This window comes from Mustela putorius, unplaced genomic scaffold, assembly GCF_011764305.1.
Source record: "Mustela putorius furo isolate JIRA1106 unplaced genomic scaffold, ASM1176430v1.1 tig00003853_pilon_pilon_pilon, whole genome shotgun sequence".
Lineage (NCBI taxonomy): Eukaryota > Metazoa > Chordata > Mammalia > Carnivora > Mustelidae > Mustela > Mustela putorius.
The window spans coordinates 11,590,038-11,606,735 of record NW_025422005.1 but is presented as its reverse complement, the minus strand read 5'-3'; the positions used below and the strand labels follow the sequence as shown (position 1 = coordinate 11,606,735).

Genomic DNA, 16,698 nt, shown 5'->3' with positions numbered 1-16,698 from the left:
GACACATGCAGGCGGGCCCATGAACACGCGCATGCAAAACACAAAGTTGCTGAGGGTTGGCAGGGAGGGGAACCTGACAGGCCCTCTGTGCTCTTGCCTGGGGGCACCATGAGCCTCTGGGCTGAACACCTAACCCAGCTGTGGGGGGTTATTAGCAACAGGCCCCTGTCCCCCAACCTCCACCCAAGGTGAGCTCAGGAAAAGCCAGATTTTTGTTCTCTACCATATCTTAGACCCAGGAGAGTGGCAGTGGCATGCTTGTTGAATCATGAATTCATCGCATGAGCACATCTGAATACTTTCAAACAGAGGCAAAAATATATGCATGCATATCTGAGCTTAGAGACACGCACACACAGAAGGCACAGTGGCAGTCTCAAACATACCGAGGTGACACGGGTGGGCTCCCCACCACGCCCCCATCCCCACATACACAGCGCTCTGTAAGAGGCACCCACTCTAGCACAGGGCAGGTGTCTATGGAAAGCTGCTGTCAGCGCCCTGCTCCGCCCCCGGGCAGCTGGCAGCCCCTTCATTAGCAGACCCTGTGAGCACAAGCTGGATGCCTGGGTGCGTGTGCACTGTTGTCATCGTTGCTCTGGCAGAGCCTCCTAACCCTTTAGGCACCCGCTGGTCCCAGGGGGCCCTTCAGCCTCCTCAAGCTGTTGGGGAAGGGAGGGGGGAGCGGAGAGAAGTGTGACGAGGCCCAGGGAGAACCAAGAGGAAGACAGCCCAGCCTGGCTGATTCTGACCCAGGCCCACACTCACCATCTACCTCCCCAGCGCCTGGCATGCCACTCACATGCCCTCCCACACCAAGTCCCAGGGGCGCCAACAGCAAGGGCAACTGCTGTCACGCGGGGCTAATGAATGGGACCAGGCCAGGCCAGGCCAGCCTTCTGGGCCTACATCTACCCAGTACGCCCAGGAGTCCCTCGACGAGCCACCGACCACCTGCTCTCTGCCCACCCCACCCTGTGTGCTGGGGTCAGTGCCGGAGCAGGGCGACCATGGCCACTGGGGTGCCACCCATAAAGAGGGGCGGGTGGGCAGTGCTTGAGGGCTGCTGCCTGGAAGGTGGGCTGCAGGCCTGTGACCAGGGTGGCAGGCACAGTGTCTCCCTCGGAGTACGGTGGCACTGAGATCCCACGTGTGTTGCCCATCGGGGGCGCAGCTCGCTGGCTGTGCTTTGTCATTTGTCTCCACAGGGGACCTTGTGTGTCTTTGTAGCTAGGCCTTCACAGGGACCCCAGTGAGCGCCCATGTGTTCACATGTTGTTGTTGTTTCTTCAAAGATTTTATTTATTTATTTGGGAGAACAAGACAGAGATAGTGAGAGAGAAAGAGAGAATGAGAGGAAAGGAGGAAGCAGGCTGCCCGCTGAGCGGGAAGCCCGATGTGGGGCTCGATCCCAGGACCCTGGGATTGTGACCTGAGCCGAAGGCAGACGCTTAACCAACTGAGCTGCCCAGGCACCCCTGTTCATGTGTTTTTATGTCTGGAGGCAGATCTGTAAGTGGGTGGGGCTGGGGAGCGTGTCTGGGCTCCACGTGTGTTGGCAGCATGTGTATCAGCAACTCTGCACAAGAGCAGGTATGCAGCGTACCTCTGTCTGGCTCTGTGTGTCCACGAGACGGGAGGCCATGCATTGTGCTGTCTGCGGGACAGGGCAGCTCGGTGGTGTGGCTGGGTGGTGCGTCTGGGTGGTCCACGAATCAGTGTGTATCACGATGGGGGACTTGTGTTTCCAGGTGACATCTCTGTGTGTCCAGGTGGGGTCTGATCGGGGCCTGCTCTGTGTGTTTGCACATCTGTGTGAAGCAGGCACTATTTGCTGTGATTTTGGGGGGGTTCAGGCAGTCGCAGGGTGTTCCACCGGCTCTCACCACAGCTCACAGCCAGGCCCTGGCCACTCCCGGCCACACCTCGCCCCTTCGCACAAACTTTACCCCTCACAAAACAGCCTTTCAGTTTAACTTGTAATTCAAAAGCGAAAGAGGGGGTCACCAAGCTAAGGATGAAAGAAGTTTACTGTCTCCCTTAGCAACCGCTGCCTACTACCCGCCATTCATTCACTGGGTCCAGGTTGCCATGGACACTGGGGGAGCCCAGGGGGCGTGCCACGCCTTCCTTCCCATTCCCAGCTGCCTTGCCCAACAGCTGCTCCTCAGGGACAGGAAGATGGAGGGGGCCTCCACAGGGACCATGAAGCTCTCCTTCTGACCTGAGAGGAGGCCACGGGGAGCCCCTGCCTCAGTTTCCCTACATGCAGTCAACAGGACACAGATCCTGACCTTGCCTCCACTACCTTTTCCCAGGGATGGCATAGGATTGAAAGGGCCAGAACAAAAAAAAAAAAAAAAGAAAAAGAAAGAAAGGGCCAGAACAACCTCACTGACGGGCCTCCAAACAGCCCACATGTAACAGTTACGGCCACAAGGTCTGGCCCTGCCACCTGCACCACGGGAACAAGGGCAGAAGGGACAGAATGTCACAGGACCGCAGAGCCCTGGACCAAGGCCCTTAACCCAGCTCCACCACCGACCCTATCAAGCCCCCACTTTGGGCCTGCTTCTGCATCTGTCATGGGAGATCTCCAGGCTCCGACGTCCTCTGGGAGCCCACGCCCCAGGACAGGCATGGAGGGCGCTCTCACCCAAACCCTGCCTGCAGGTGGGGCGCCTCACTCACACCACCTCACACCCAGAAAAGCGAGACGCCCGGCTCCCTCAGGGTGCTGTTCAGGGGACTGCCCAGCCACACGAGGGAATCTTCTGGACCAAGGCAGCCTCAGCTGCAGCAGCTGTGTCTCAGCAGAAGAGAAACCTGCCACCTCCCATCTCTCCTTTTCTTCCCCTGCCAATGAGGGGGTGCCGCGCCCACTTCATTGTCGGTCAGAAGCTGGCATTTAAGAGATAGTCCCCCAGGGGCCTGGCACTGAGCCAGTGGCCAAAAGATGAGAGGGGCCTAAACTGGAGGAGGGCTGGCTCGAGGCCCCGTCACCCACAACAACAGGGCACTTGGGCCAGCCCCCACCTCTGCACCCCCTGAAAACCTGGGAACACTAGCTCCACACTGTCGCCTGTGCTAGGGGCCACTCTGGGCCCCCCACCCTGCTCCTCCGCAAGTCTCAACAAGTCGGGGGCCTGTCCAGGCAGGCCAACGCCAAGACATTTGCACCCCCCACAACCACACACATAAACGTGTGCCCCTCTTCCCAGTGCAATTAGGCAAGCCCCCATGGGACAGGCCCAGCCTGGGGAGCCTCGGCTAACCTGGCTCTGCCTAGCGCACAGGGGGCTCTGTCGGAGGACCTTCCAGCTTTCCAACTGCCCCCCCTGGAACTCCCAGCACAGTTGTCTCTTCCTACACTCAGAAAACAAAACGGCAAAGCACAGCCCCGAGCTGGGGGTCAACAGCCCAAGCCTTCACAGGCTGTGTGACCCCAAGCCCGGCGCTGTCCCTCTCGGAGCCTGCTCTCTTGGTGCAGCGACTGTGAAGCACCCAGCAAGCGCCAGGCCCAGAGGGAGTCAGTAAACCGTAGTTACTGGGATGACTGGTACCACCCCCACGTCTCCCACCTAGACACGCCCTCCCTCCGGCAACACTCTCACCAACTCCCAGCCACCAGCTCCTACTCCCTGGTGTCCCCTCTCACTAGCCTGGGGGCCCAGAGAAAACAAGGCACCCAAAACGCGCAGTCCCGGCCTGGGCCCTGGGGACAGGTGCCTGGGGAATGGGAGTCCTGTCTGCACTTGGAGGCTGGCCTGGCTTCTCCTTCCTTCCTTGGCGAGGTCTCATCCCCACTGGGAGCGGCTGAAGGTCCGCGGCCGCCCCAGAGGGCCGGCGGAACGCTGCCCGTGCCTACTCCAGCCTGCCTGCCTCAGTGTCCGGCCGCCGCTGGCCGAACCCCAAGACCCATGTACATGGGAGCACAGAGGGATGTCCAGACACTGGAGGGGTAGCAGGGTCCTCACTCTCTGTGCCCCCCACCTCAAGCAGGTGTGGGACAGGCAGGCATGAAACTCCCTGGCTATAGGCACTGGACTCCATCAGCTGGTCGACTCCTCACAAGCCCACATCACACTAGCATCCCCAAGACAGAAAACAGACCATGAGGGCACAGGGATTTGCTCAAGGCCACTCACGCTGGCAGAGCCACAATCGACACCCAGGCCAGCCTGACTCCGGGCCCACCTTCAGCCCAGTGCCCCGGCCCGGCCCGGCTGTCTCCAGGCCCTCGTATCGGAGGAGCACCGGGCCCAGCTCCCGGGCCGCAGGCAGCACCCACCCTCTCGCTGACCGCATTGTACTTGATGGCCAGCTCGTCGCGCTCCGCACGGCTCTGGGCGAGCAGGTCCTCCACGCGGGACAGCTCCTGCTGCAGCAGCTGGTTTTCCTCCTGCAGTGAGCGCACGGATGCCATCTCCGGGGCGGGCAGCGGGGCTGGAGAGGGACAGCAGGCATGAGGTTGGCTTCCCCTGGGGTGCAGCGGGACATCCTCCCCCTACATCCATCCCCGGAGCGAGCCTCAGAGCCGACGCGACCGCAGCGCAAGGGTGGCCCCAGCAGGCCCGGAATGTGCGGAGAGAGGCTTGGTCTAGGAGGCAGGGACTAGCTCCTTCTTTCTCCAACTGTTACTCTTCTCTGGGCCTCAGTTTTGCTGCTCTGCAAATGAGTGGAACGGTAACCAGACCCGACCAGGAGTGCCGGGAGGCCTCGCTTAAGGGAAGGGCTTCATGTAGCTTCTGAAGCCAGGGCTTAAGATAGTATGGGTCACGCTGGGAGGAGGAGGAAGAGGAAAAAGGAGGAGGAAAAGGGAGGAAGAGCCAAAGGAAGAAGTGGATGTGCCCCCTCACCCCCCCATCCTGTGGGCTCCCCTTCCATCCCAGGAGAACTGGACACACGCCAACACACCACAAGCCTCTAGGCTCTTCCAGACTGAGGTAAGGGCTCTCTGAGTCTCTCCCTGCCTGGGGCTCCTAGGGACCCCAACATCTCTGTTCCTCCCAAGGAGGTTGAGCTTGGACAAGGACTGCAGCCAGAACACCAGCAGCAACACCACCAAGAAAAGGAGAGCTGCAAACACAGCTCGGAGGGCGCCCTTCCCAGACTCTCAAACCGCTTAGGAGGCTGAGGATGCCACCCACCGGGAAGAACAAGGGCCCATCAGCCTCTCTGCCTGGGCAGGGAATGGTCAGTACCACCCTTCGGACTTCTGCAAAGCCCTGAGCTGAGCTGAGCTGCCCTCCCCTGTAGTCTCAGGGTCAGGCAGCTCACACCATCCCTGGGAGAGAATGTGGTGTTTGGGTCTAAATCTTCGCTATGGGCTACCAGATGGGGTGCCTAGGAGCACCACATGGGGAACAACTCTGGGCAAATATACCTCTGAGCCTCTATTTCCTCATCTGTGAAATGGGTCCCTCCATCACAGGGTTGTGTCTGCCTCGCGGTGAGTCACCATTGCCACTGACCACGGGAAGGGGGCTATGAGGAGGGGGGAGAGGCAGGCAATGTCTGTGGAAGTTGAAAGAAGAGTGGCACCTTGGCTCTCAGGCTGGGAGAGGTGGCGGGTGACAATCTCTCTGATGCGGGCAGGCAGGCCGGCGGTCCTGGGAGAGTCCTGGGCCGGGTCCTGCACGCCCAGGCCCTCCTCCTGGCCTGCTCTCAGGACGCCGCTCTCCAGGGTCTGGTGGGAAGGGCAGGGGGAGAGAAGCTCTGAAGGGGATTTGGGACGCTGGGCTCCCTGGTCTGGTGGGAGAGGAACAAAGTCCCGCAGCCCAAGATGTGGGTGCCCAGGAAACCCTCAGGAAACCTCCCAGATGGAGGAAAGCCAGGGAGTCAGAGTGGCCAACAGCCCCCATGGGAAGACTGTGTGCCCCCTGCCCAGGGAAAGAGCCCCCACGGAGGCCTAGAGAAGTGAACCAAACGCATGGCCCACTCATAAAACCCATCGGGCCAGCAGTGTCGGGGGCGGCCGTCCAGTTCCAACCCCACATGGATGAAGATCCCACTGTGCTAGCAGAAGTCACTTCAACCCTTCAGTCTGGGAGCAGGGATGCCCTTTTTCCCATGGGACCTTGGAATAGGGGAGCCACAGCCGCTGAGCCCTGAACAGCTGCTCTACCCCCAGCCCGGCTGGGAGCGGCAAGCTGGGGCCCCTGTGCACCCCAAACCCACCTATCCCACCCCAGGACCCCAAGAGGCATCTACCGCTCCCCCACTCCTTCTAGACCCAGGCTCCCCTGCCTTAGACGGGGTGGGCCCAGGCCTCAGGACCCACCTGGATAACCGTCTCCAGTGCCAGCTGGGCCTCCAAAGGTTCCTCCAGCCCCAAACTCATGGGGGGCAAGCTGTGGGCACCCCCCTCCAGGCCCTTCTCCAGGGCCCCAGAGACCAGCTCAGCTTGCCCATCCCACAGCCAGACCGTTGTGCTGAGCACAGGGCAGATTAGGCTTAAATCCCGCGGTGCCCCCATGTGACCACTGAGGTGGGAGGGGCTGAGAGAGGGGGAGGGGCCGGGAACGGAGAGGAGGGGAGGGAAGAGGAGGAGGAGCTGGCAAGGAGAGGGGGAGGGGAGGAAAGAGGGGAGGAGGTGGGCGAGAAAAGTGAGGAGAGAAGGGGGAGGAGGGCCCTGGAGCCAAGGATCTACCCCTCCCATACACACACACACACACACACACACACACACACACACACACTGTCCACCCTCCCCAGCTGCTGGGTCCTAGAGCCCTCCAAGCCCAGGCAGTGGGGTCAGCATCAGGAGGCGGGAAAGGCCAGTCTTAGACCTTCTTTGCTGACCCAGACAGGGGTCACGTGGTTTGCTAAACCCTTATTCCCAGGGCGCTGGGATGACGTTTTCTCACAAGAGGTTCCGGGTAAGGATCGCAGGCTCTGGAATCGCCCACACCCAGCGATCTGAATCCCCCCATCCCCTCACCGCCTCTCCCCGCGCACACGCACACAGGCTGTGTACTTTTGAGAAAGCAACTTTGCCTCTCTGAGCCTCACCGTTCCCTAGTAAGATGCAGAGAATGATTGGCACCCATCTCACGGAGTTGTCTGGGAGATTCAACCAAAAACCATGTGGGCACAAAGAGCGTGTGACTCAGTGCCGGGTTCATAGCGAGCATTCAATAAATAACAAGTGCACTCATTTGAAAATCCAACATGGCCTGTCCCTCTACCCCAGGGCCGGAGGTCCGGTCACCCGTCCCATAGTTCCTGCCCTGCCGGCAGGGAAGCTGCCTGGACTAAGCGGCATGTCTGTGGTCACCTGGGAGTCCCAGCGCTTCCACTCCTCGGAAGTATGACCTTGGACAAGGTTCTCTCTGAGCCTCAGTTCCTCCATCTCTAAAATGGGACTGAGAGCCTGGGCCACACAGTCACTGAGGATCATGTGGGTTGAAAGGTTAAGGGGGATCGACCCCCAGTGGGCACGGAGTGAGCAGTGAGCAGATGGCAGCTTCCGTCCTGTTTTCATTAGCATCACTCCTGCTCCCTGCGGCCCCTCTAAGTGCCATGTCCCAGAGGAGGCAGAGTTGCATTACCTCATTAAGTCCCTACCTCAACCCATTTCCAGGTGAGAAAACCAAGGCTTAGAGAGGTTAGAGCCTCACCCATTCAAAGTGACATGCCACAGGGAAGTGGTAAGCCCAGAGCTCATTCCACTTGGGCCAGGCAGACCCCACCACCCTGTAAATGCTCCAAGGCGAGGCCAGGCATTTTCCCTTTAAGACTCTATTACTCTCATGGCACCTGAGTGGCTCAGTGGATTAAAGCCTCTGCCTTTGGCTCAGGTCATGATCTCAGGGTCCTGGGATCGAGCCCCATCTCTCTCTCTCTGCCTGCGTGTGATCTCTGTCAAATAAATAAATAAAATCTTAAAAAAAAAAAAAAGACTCTATTACTCTCTCTAGGTCAGACTGGGGAATGCAGCAGGTGCAATATAAGTGCACATTAGTCGGGGTCAGGCTTCACCTCTCACCCTCAACTAGGAAATCCATTCTGCAAATGGAAAACCAGGAAACAGGGCACCAGGCCAAAAAGGTAAGCGCCATCAAGTTGCTATGCAAGCAAGGCCAAATTCAGGCAAAAGTGAACTGGGCCAGGGGCAGAGAGCTGTCACTATAAAACTTTAGGACTCCCATTTTCCCACCTCCAGACACCCTCCAGAAGTCCCCTCTATAGGCTGCACACCCATAACCAGAGCAGGGGTGGATCACAAACACCCCCTAGACCAGGACCTCCACCCCCCCACTTGCCCAACTTGGCACAGAGGCACCCCAGATGTGCTTAGTGAACTGGCCATTATTCTGTGCCTTCCCCCAGCCAGTGCCCTAAGGGATCAGGGGAAGGGAGCAGGATGCCAGAACCCTGGGCTCTGTCCAGAGTTCTCCCCCTAGAGTCTGACTGGGTTCTCTAGATGCCAAGAAATCACATCTAAACCCTGTGTGCGCAGGCAGGTCTTCCGAATCTGCAGCCAAACCTCGAAGCAAATGATTAACTTCCTCATAGGAAAAATCTGGACATTATAGTTTCAGCATCCAACCCCAGTCTTGGCTATCCTTCCCCACCAGCTGTGCCACCTGGGCCAGTGACTTCACCTCTTTGAGCCTCAGTTTCCTCATCTGTAAAATGGGATGATAATGGTGCCTATTTCTATCATGAGGATTCAATAAGGTGGTCCATGCCTAGCTGTGTACTTGGACGTGGTGTGGCAGAGACTGCTATGTGTTCACCAAAACATACTTCCAATTCTTCTTAGAAAATGGGACTCCCTTGCTGTCAGATATGGCCACGTGACACGTTCTGGTCAGCAGAATCAAAGTAGAATGTGTGCCACTTCAGATCTGCCCATGAAAACCTTGCAGGAGGGACTGTTTAAGCTCCTGCCCTGTCCAGCAGCTGGAAGGAAATAATGCTGAGGTCCTAGGGGATGCCAGAGCCACCAGCTGGAGGGGTCTGGGTCCGTGGGTCGCCATGTAGAAAGTCACCTGCCAAACACTCGCCAGCGCTTTCCATGAATGAGAAATAAACTTCTGTTAAGCCTCTGGGACTTCGGGGTCTCACTGTCACATCAGCTGGTATCACCTTAATGATTACATGTTGTTAAATAGTGCGTGAGTGCTGGCTCGATCATTACTACCACTGGTGTTACTGGTTTTTCCCAATATCTATTCTAGAACCTTGTGCCTGGTACACAGTGGCATACCTCAGCCATGGTTTGGCAAATAAATACAGAGGAGACACTCTTTGCACTTGTTCCCTCCCCACCCCGGCTGGGCTCTGGCCCACCCTCCCAGCCAGCTGTTTGCCAGATCCACTGGCAGGAATCAGCCAAAAAGTCCCTCAGAGATTATTCCTGAGTTTCAAACACACCATGTTGTTACTCACTTATGCCTTTACTCTCCTATCCTGACTAGAAATTATAACAAAAACATTGAGCCAACCATGAGCCCAGCCCTCTGCCCATAACTTTGCATCTGTACATACCTGTTTTAACCTTTTTTTATTTTTTTAAGGTTTTATTTATTTATTTGACAGAGACACAGTAAGAGCAGGAACACAAGCAGGGGGAGAGGGAGAGGGAGAAGCAGGCTTCCCACTGAGCAGGGAGCCCGATGCAGGGCTAGACCCCAGGACCCTGGGATTATGACCCAAGCCTAAGGCAGACACTTAACGATTGAGCCACCCAGGCGCCCCCTGTTTTAACCTTCTTGACAGCTGTGTCATGCCGATACTGTTCTACCCGCTTTACAGATGACAACACTAAGGCTCAGCGAAGTTAAGTAACTTGCTCCAAGGTACCAACATGAAGAGCTGGAGCCACATGTGAGACCCAGGCATGCCTGGTTCCAAAGTTTTGGACAATAACAGCAATGGCTCCCGTTATGTTGTGCTTACTGTGTGCCAAGCACCACCAGGAGTCTCGGGTGTGTGTAATATAAGCTGCCGCCATCTTTTGCTTGCACCACTGAGACGGCTCTTTTTTGTTTGTTTGTTTTTTGTTTTTTAAGATTTTATTTATTTATTTGACAGAGAGAGATTACAAGTAGGCAGAGAGGCAGGCAGAGAGAGAGAGAGGAGGAAGCAGGCTCCCTGCCGAGCAGAGAGCCCGATGCGGAACTCGATCCCAGGACCCTGAGATCATGACCTGAGCCGAAGGCAGCAGCTTAACCCACTGAGCCACCCAGGCGCCCCTGAGACGGCTCTTCATAGGTTGCTGGCTTCCACTCTTGTCCCTTAGTTCCAGTATATTCTCAAGCAATGGAGATCACATCCCTCTTCTGCTCAATGCCCCCGCCACACACACACGCACACACACACACACACAGCCTCCTATCACACTCAAAATAACAAAATTCAAAGTGCCGCCACAGCATACAAGGCTTGCCGGATCTGGCCTCAGTCCCCCTCTCCCACCTCACCATCCTCTTCCCGCTCCCCCACTGCTCACGCCACCCTAGCCATGCTGGCCTTGATTCTCATCAAAACACACCAGGCATGCTCCCACCTCAGGATCTTTGCACCTGCCACCTTTTCTGCCTGCCATGCTCTTCCCTCCTCTGCATGGCCGATTCCTGCTTGTCAACCAGACCTTGACTCAAAAATACCAGCTCAAGTGGTGCCTGCCTGTAGCCAGGCATGGATGTTGTCTATCTAACATGTATGTTGTCTATCTCCTCCAGGGACAGGGACCAAGTTGGCTTTGTTCAGTGCTGTCTCCACAGCCAATGCTCCATGAACAGCTGTTGAATGAATGAATGTTGAAACAAGTAATAATATAGGAAACTAAATGAAAGAAATTAAAGAAAAAGAAACAATTCTCCTGAGCTTTGCGGGGGGTCACATTGGGCAAGTCCTGGCCATAAACGATGTCACCCACAGGACTGGGATCCCAGAACAACCCCCAGGGAACACATGGCCAGCACCTGCTGCATCCCAGGAACTTAGCGTAAAAACCTGATGGACCCCCGAGTGGGAAGGGTGCCTAGTGTCCAAGGGCTGGCCCTCATCCTCAGGGCTTGAGAGAAAGCCTGGGGAGAAGAAGAGCTAAGTTAGGCAAAGCCTCAGGATCGATGGGTTCTGACTCCTGAGGTATTTTCTGAACCCTGCTCCGGACTAAGGAGCCCAGCCTGGCCTCAGCCTCCCTCTGCTCCTAACACAGACGTGTTTATTTATTAAGCACCTGTTGCGAGCCCAGCTAAGGAAAAGAGGAAATCTCCGATGAAAACAGACAGAAGGTACCGTGACAGACCCTGTCCCACAATGTCCCAGTCCCCCAGACAAGTCCCAGTTCCAGGGGGAGCTGGGGAGATTGGCCACCAAGGGAACAGACATCTGGCCCGAACACAGTCCTGTTGCGTTTGCATACAAATCACGACGGAGCCCGTTCAAAACGCCAACCCTAGACCCGGCGCTGAGAAACCCAAGGAGGGCCCAGATCCCCTGCTCAGACTGTGCCATCTTCGGCAACTCAATTGACCATTCTGGGCCTGCAGGCTACTCTGCACGCCGTCGGGTCGCCACGAGGGCGAAATCCCTTCCCGCGCGAGGACCGCAGGGACGGTGTCGGGCCCACAGGAAGCCGCAGCGCGGGAGCTCCTGTTGTGGGGACGGGGGGAAGGGCCTCCGGCGGCGGTCCAGCCGGAGGGACGAGGGGACGCGTCACGGGGGCGCCCGCCGGGACCTCAGGCCGCCAAGCCTGGCAGGCCCCCGCCGCGCCCGGCCCCCAGCCCGCGAGAGCCGGGACAGGGTCTGGAGCGGAGGGCAGGCAGGATGCCCGCAGAGCCGGGGGCGCGGGGACAAGGCGACCGCACAGGGTTTCCCAAGGGCCCTGGGACAACGGCTCCGGCCCGCCCACTGGCGCGCTCCCGCCTTCCCGCCCGCGCGCGCCTCCACTTCAGCCCTGCGGCCTTCGTCCGCCGAAGCGCGCGCCCGCGGTCTCCTACCTTTGCGCGCCGCCGCCGCCGCCGCCACCGCCGCCGCCGCCGCACGGGCCGGGCGGGGCAGGGCGGGGCGGAGCATTGGCGGGGGCGGGGACTGAGGGCAGGGGCGTGCCTAAGGGCGTGTCCAAGGCGGGGCGGAGCCGAAGGCCGTTTCGCAGGAGGGACCCGTGCCAGTGCCCGCCCGCGTTCCCGCGTAGCCCGGCGAGAAGGGCGCGTCGGGTCCCTGGGCCCCGTGGTGGCGGCAGACCTGACCCAGGCAGCGCTCTCAAACTATGGAGCGCTAGCTGGCGGCGGGGACTGGGTTGAGGGCTTTTCCAGCGCGGTCTCACTTGGGGCCCCGGACAATCCAGCAAACAGGGATTATTCTCTCCTGTTGCCTAACAGAAAATGCCCCCACACTCAGGGGCAGAATCCCGCTGTGGTCTCGCTTATATTCCCTGGCCCGGCCTTGAAGGTCTAAAACTCAAGCTCTGGCCTCTGCCTGTCGCCAGCCAGACTGAGGGCAATCCCCGCCCCATCGCCCCGCGCCTTCAGAGCCCACAATAACAGTACTAAGGCTTTGATGACTGCAGGAGAACGTTTTCCTGATCGCCCTGCAACCTTGCCTGAGGCACCCTGGCCTCAGTTTGTTCATCTGTGAAATGGCAGAACCCATCTGCTACCCACTCTTTGGTTCAAACTCATGTGCCTTGCCCAATTGGGATAGGGATCAGACCACAGAGGAAACCGTGCCTTTTCTTTTTTTTTTTTTTCTTTGAAATCTCTGCGCGGAAAGTGGGTAGCAAACTCACAACCCTGGAATCAAGAGTCTCCAGCTTCACAGGCCCTCTGAGGAAACCATGCGTTGGGAACTAAGCTGTGATCTGTAGATTCTATCTGCCTACTGAGGCTCAATCTCGCTCTGCTCTCCAAAGCATTGAATCAAATCACCCGTTTTCAAAGTGGGGGGCAGGTCTGAAAATCTAGGGCGGAGAGAGGGGTGCGGTTGGTTTGAAAAAGCATGTTTAGTTTTATGATTTTTCAAAGGATTTTATTTTTTATATGACAGAGAGCACAAGCAGGGGGAGTGGCAGAAGGAGAGGAAGAGGGAGAAGCGAGCTTGAGCTGAGCAGGCAGCCCCATGGTGGGGCTCGATCCCAGGACCCTGGCATCAGGAGCTGAGCTGAAGGCAGATGCTTAACCATCTGAACCACCCAGGTGCTCCTAACTTGATGATTTTATATTTGGAAAACAGTCAATAGATGGGCAGGAGGGGGTGAGTAGGAGTTTTCTCTTTGTGAAAGAAGAGCCTGGGTTTTGTATCTGAGAAACGACATTTGAGGCTGCCAACGTGGCATTCTAGCCCTGACGGCCCTGGGACCGCACAAGTGAGGCTGTGGCCTGGGCCAGGGCTACGAGCTATGAGTTCAGAAAGGTTTGGGTCAATCCCTAGGGTTTGGGGTTGGGGAGGTGGAGCTGTGAGGTTGGGAGAGGAAGAGCACAAAGGAGAGGGCTGGCTGACGTCTGCCAGTAAGCACAGCTGGCTCCTAGGCACCCCAGCATGGCCCAGGTCTGTGTCACCCTGTCTGGAGTCCCCTGACTTGCGGGGTCCCTACCCAGGCCCTGACAGGCTCATGGCCTCCGCAGTCCACTGCTGATCCTCGTGTCCTTGCAGAGCCCTCACACCAGCGTGCTCCTCCCAGTGCCCCCATCCCTGTCCCTCCTTCCAACGGACCTCCTATTGCCTCCGCCAGGTGTCCCTTGGTCACCAGCACGCGCACCTTGAACGCAGCCTACACCGGCTGTGTACTACACTGTGCTGGCTGCTTTGGCTTCCATTTTCTCATGCTATCCTCCGTCCCCTCTGGATGCTCTGTGACACAGGATCTAGGCTACGAAGCAGGTTCTAGGATTATTTCTATTTTACAGATGAGGAAACTGAGACTCAGAGAGGTACATACAGTCACTTGCTCAACGATACACAGCAGGGAGTTCAGTAGCTTTCAGCCCCACCTTCTTTCCTCTATACCATGCAACCTGATGCGAGACTTTGGAAGGGACAGCAAGCACAGTGACTCTCTCCTGACCCTCTTATCCCAGAGCCCACAGGACCCTGCTGCGGGGAGTCACATACGTACCTCTGGCCCCCCTCTCTGTGCCGAGTCAGTGGCTCTGCTCAGCTCAGACTGGCCAGTGGTCATCTGAGTTCCCAGAACTGCTGCCCACTGGTCACCCAGCCCGAAAACCAGACGGTGCTCGGCCCAGCAACCCCAAGATCAGTCACCCGAAGGGAGTCGTGCCGGGGGCTCACCTGCTCACTGCAGAGGGTTCTAAATCTGCAGCTCAGGTAACTGGAAAACAAGCCACTGGAATTGCCACCCCAGGGTTGCTAGGGCCAACTGCCTGCCAAATCCGGGTGCTGGGCTGGGTTGGACTCTGCCCACCATCCGTAAAACCACATTAACCAGGAGGCTTAGAGGACGAGGCATTCTGATTGACTGGTTTCACTGGATATCTTAAAGGTAACTTGCAAAGTCTTTCTATAAGATCCAACTTGGATAGCAAAAAATGAGAAAGACTGAAAGGTCCAGCACTAACATACCTAATCTTGGGTGGTTTCTTTAATGGAAAACTATGAAATCATTCCAAATGTTAGAGAAGAACATTCAATGCCTGGAGAAATGGTTATAAGTTATTAAGTGACATGTTTCAGAACACTAGACAGAATAAGCCCCTATCTGTAAAAAAATAAAATTTATTTACTGCTTATATATATAATAAGATGAGAAGATACTAAAATGCTCATTCTGCTCTGTATCTTTGAGTGTTGATATAACAAATGACCTTTTAAATGTAGATTTTTTTCTTCCTTTTTTTTTTTTTAAAGATTTTATTTATTTATTTGACCCAGAGAGAGAGAGATCACAAGTAGGCAGAGAGGCAGGTGGGTGGGGGGTGGGAGGAGGGGGGGAGGGGGAAGCAGGCTCCCTGCTGAGCAGAGAGCCCAAAGCAGGACTCAATCCCAGGACCCTGAGATTATGACCTGAGCCAAAGGCAGAGGCTTAACCCACTGAGCCACCCAGGCACCCTTTCTTCCTTTCTTTGAAAAGATGGTTTATTTACATGGTTCAGATTCAGAAAGTTACAAAAGTATCTCCTGGTATCCAGCATCTCTGTCTCCCAGGCACCCAGTCTCTCGTGTAGGCAACTTGTGGGGTGCTATTTCCTGTGTATCTTTCCAGAGATATTTTATGCTCATAAAGCTTTCCCTTCCCTTTTATGCAAAAGAGCATATTCTATCTACGCCGTATTCTGTACCTTGCTGCCTACCCTTGATATAGCTCAGCCTTTCAACTATATAAAGAGCTTTTTTTTTTTTTAAGATTTATTTGACAAACAGAGCAAGCACAAGCAGGGGGAGCAGCAAGCGAAGGGAGGAGGAGAAGCAGGCTCCCCACTGAGCAGAGAGCCCTCTGCGGTTGCGGTTCAATCCCAGGACCCTGGGATCATTACCCAATCTGAAGGCCGACTGAGCCACCCAGGTGCCCCTATAAAGAGCTTTTTTTTCCATTTCCCCCCCCAAATCTAGTATTCCATTATATGAATGTATCTAAATTTATATAACCCATCCCTTACTGATGGATCTTGGAGTGGGTAGACTGTGGTAAGTCAAAATGTATCCCCCCAAAAGATATGTTCAAGTGCCAACCCCCAATATCTGTGAATGTGAGCTTATTTGGAAATAGGGCCAGTGCAGATGTAATTAAGGATTTTGAGAGAATCATCCTGGATTTTTTTTTTTAAAGATTTTATGTATTGGGGCTCCTGGGTGGTTCAGTGGGTTAAAGCCTCTACCTTCAGCTCAGGTCGTGATCTCAGAGTCCTGGGATCGAGCCCCGCATCAGGCTTTCCGCTCGGCAGGGAGCCTGCTTCCTCCTCTCTCTCTGCCTGCCTCTCTGCCTACTTGCGGTCTCTGTCTGTCAAATAAATAAATAAATAAATCTTTAAAAAAAAAAAAAAGATTTTATGTATTTATTTGACAGAGAGGGAGAGAGCACCAGACAGAGTGCGCAAGCAGGGGGGCAGTGGCAGGCAGAGGGAGAAGGAGAAGCAGGCTCCCCATAGAGCAGGGGGAGCGTGATGTGGGACTTGAACCCAGGACCCTGGGATCATGACCTGAGCCAAAGGCAGTCGCTTAACCAGCTGAGTCACCCAGGCGCTCAAGTTGTCCATGGTTCAAGGTCCATCTAAATCCAGGGGTGGGCCCTAAATCCAGTCTCTGAGGGTGTCCTCAGAGATGGGCTCCTGTTCCTACAAAGCAAGGAACGATTTGGGATGATCGCTAATATCCTCTGTGGTTTTGTTTTTGTACCTGTGTTACCTCTGTAATCCAGAAGAAAACATGAAAGTATCTGTCTACGTTCAAGCTACAGTAAGGAAAAACTTGTCTTCTCCCAATTCTGGTCCATTCTGCCCAGAGCATGGCACCCTCCTGTCACCGTCTGCTCAGAGAAATCAACACCTACTGTGTGCAGTGAGGCATGGAGGGGCTTCTAATCACCTAGGAGGCAAGGCCCCGCCCTTGACCTGTCATTTGATACCTGCCATGTTATGGCTTTCTTGATCTGCTGGAAGAATGAGAACTCCCACAGATTAACCCAGTCTTCCAAGCCCGCTGCGGAGGCAGCACTGGTTGGATCCGTCTGACTGGAAGCATGGATGCTGGAGCCGGATGCCTGGGCTCTGATCCCAGCTCTGCCACCGA

The 16,698-nt window shown here is 56.1% G+C and overlaps 1 protein-coding gene across 8 annotated transcripts in view; it reads right to left on the bottom strand.

Moving 5' to 3' along the window:
* Positions 1-14,326, bottom strand: part of CROCC (ciliary rootlet coiled-coil, rootletin) — a 48,609-nt gene extending 34,283 nt beyond the window's left edge. For 2 of the 8 annotated variants that reach the window (XM_013048553.2, XM_013048561.2), the window contains exons 1-3: positions 6,284-6,516; positions 5,545-5,689; positions 4,292-4,446 (exon numbers count right to left, since the gene is read on the bottom strand). In XM_013048553.2, coding sequence (XP_012904007.1) covers positions 4,292-4,446; positions 5,545-5,689; positions 6,284-6,478 — 495 coding nt within the window. In that variant the 5' untranslated portion in view covers positions 6,479-6,516. Of the gene's footprint in view, positions 1-1,606; positions 4,258-4,291; positions 4,447-5,544; positions 5,690-6,283; positions 6,517-11,957; positions 11,995-14,244 lie in introns of those variants that run through there. The other 6 variants (XM_013048564.2, XM_045063836.1, XM_004741367.3 and 3 more) reach the window with 6 other exon arrangements.
* Between the last annotated feature and the right edge of the window lie 2,372 nt (positions 14,327-16,698).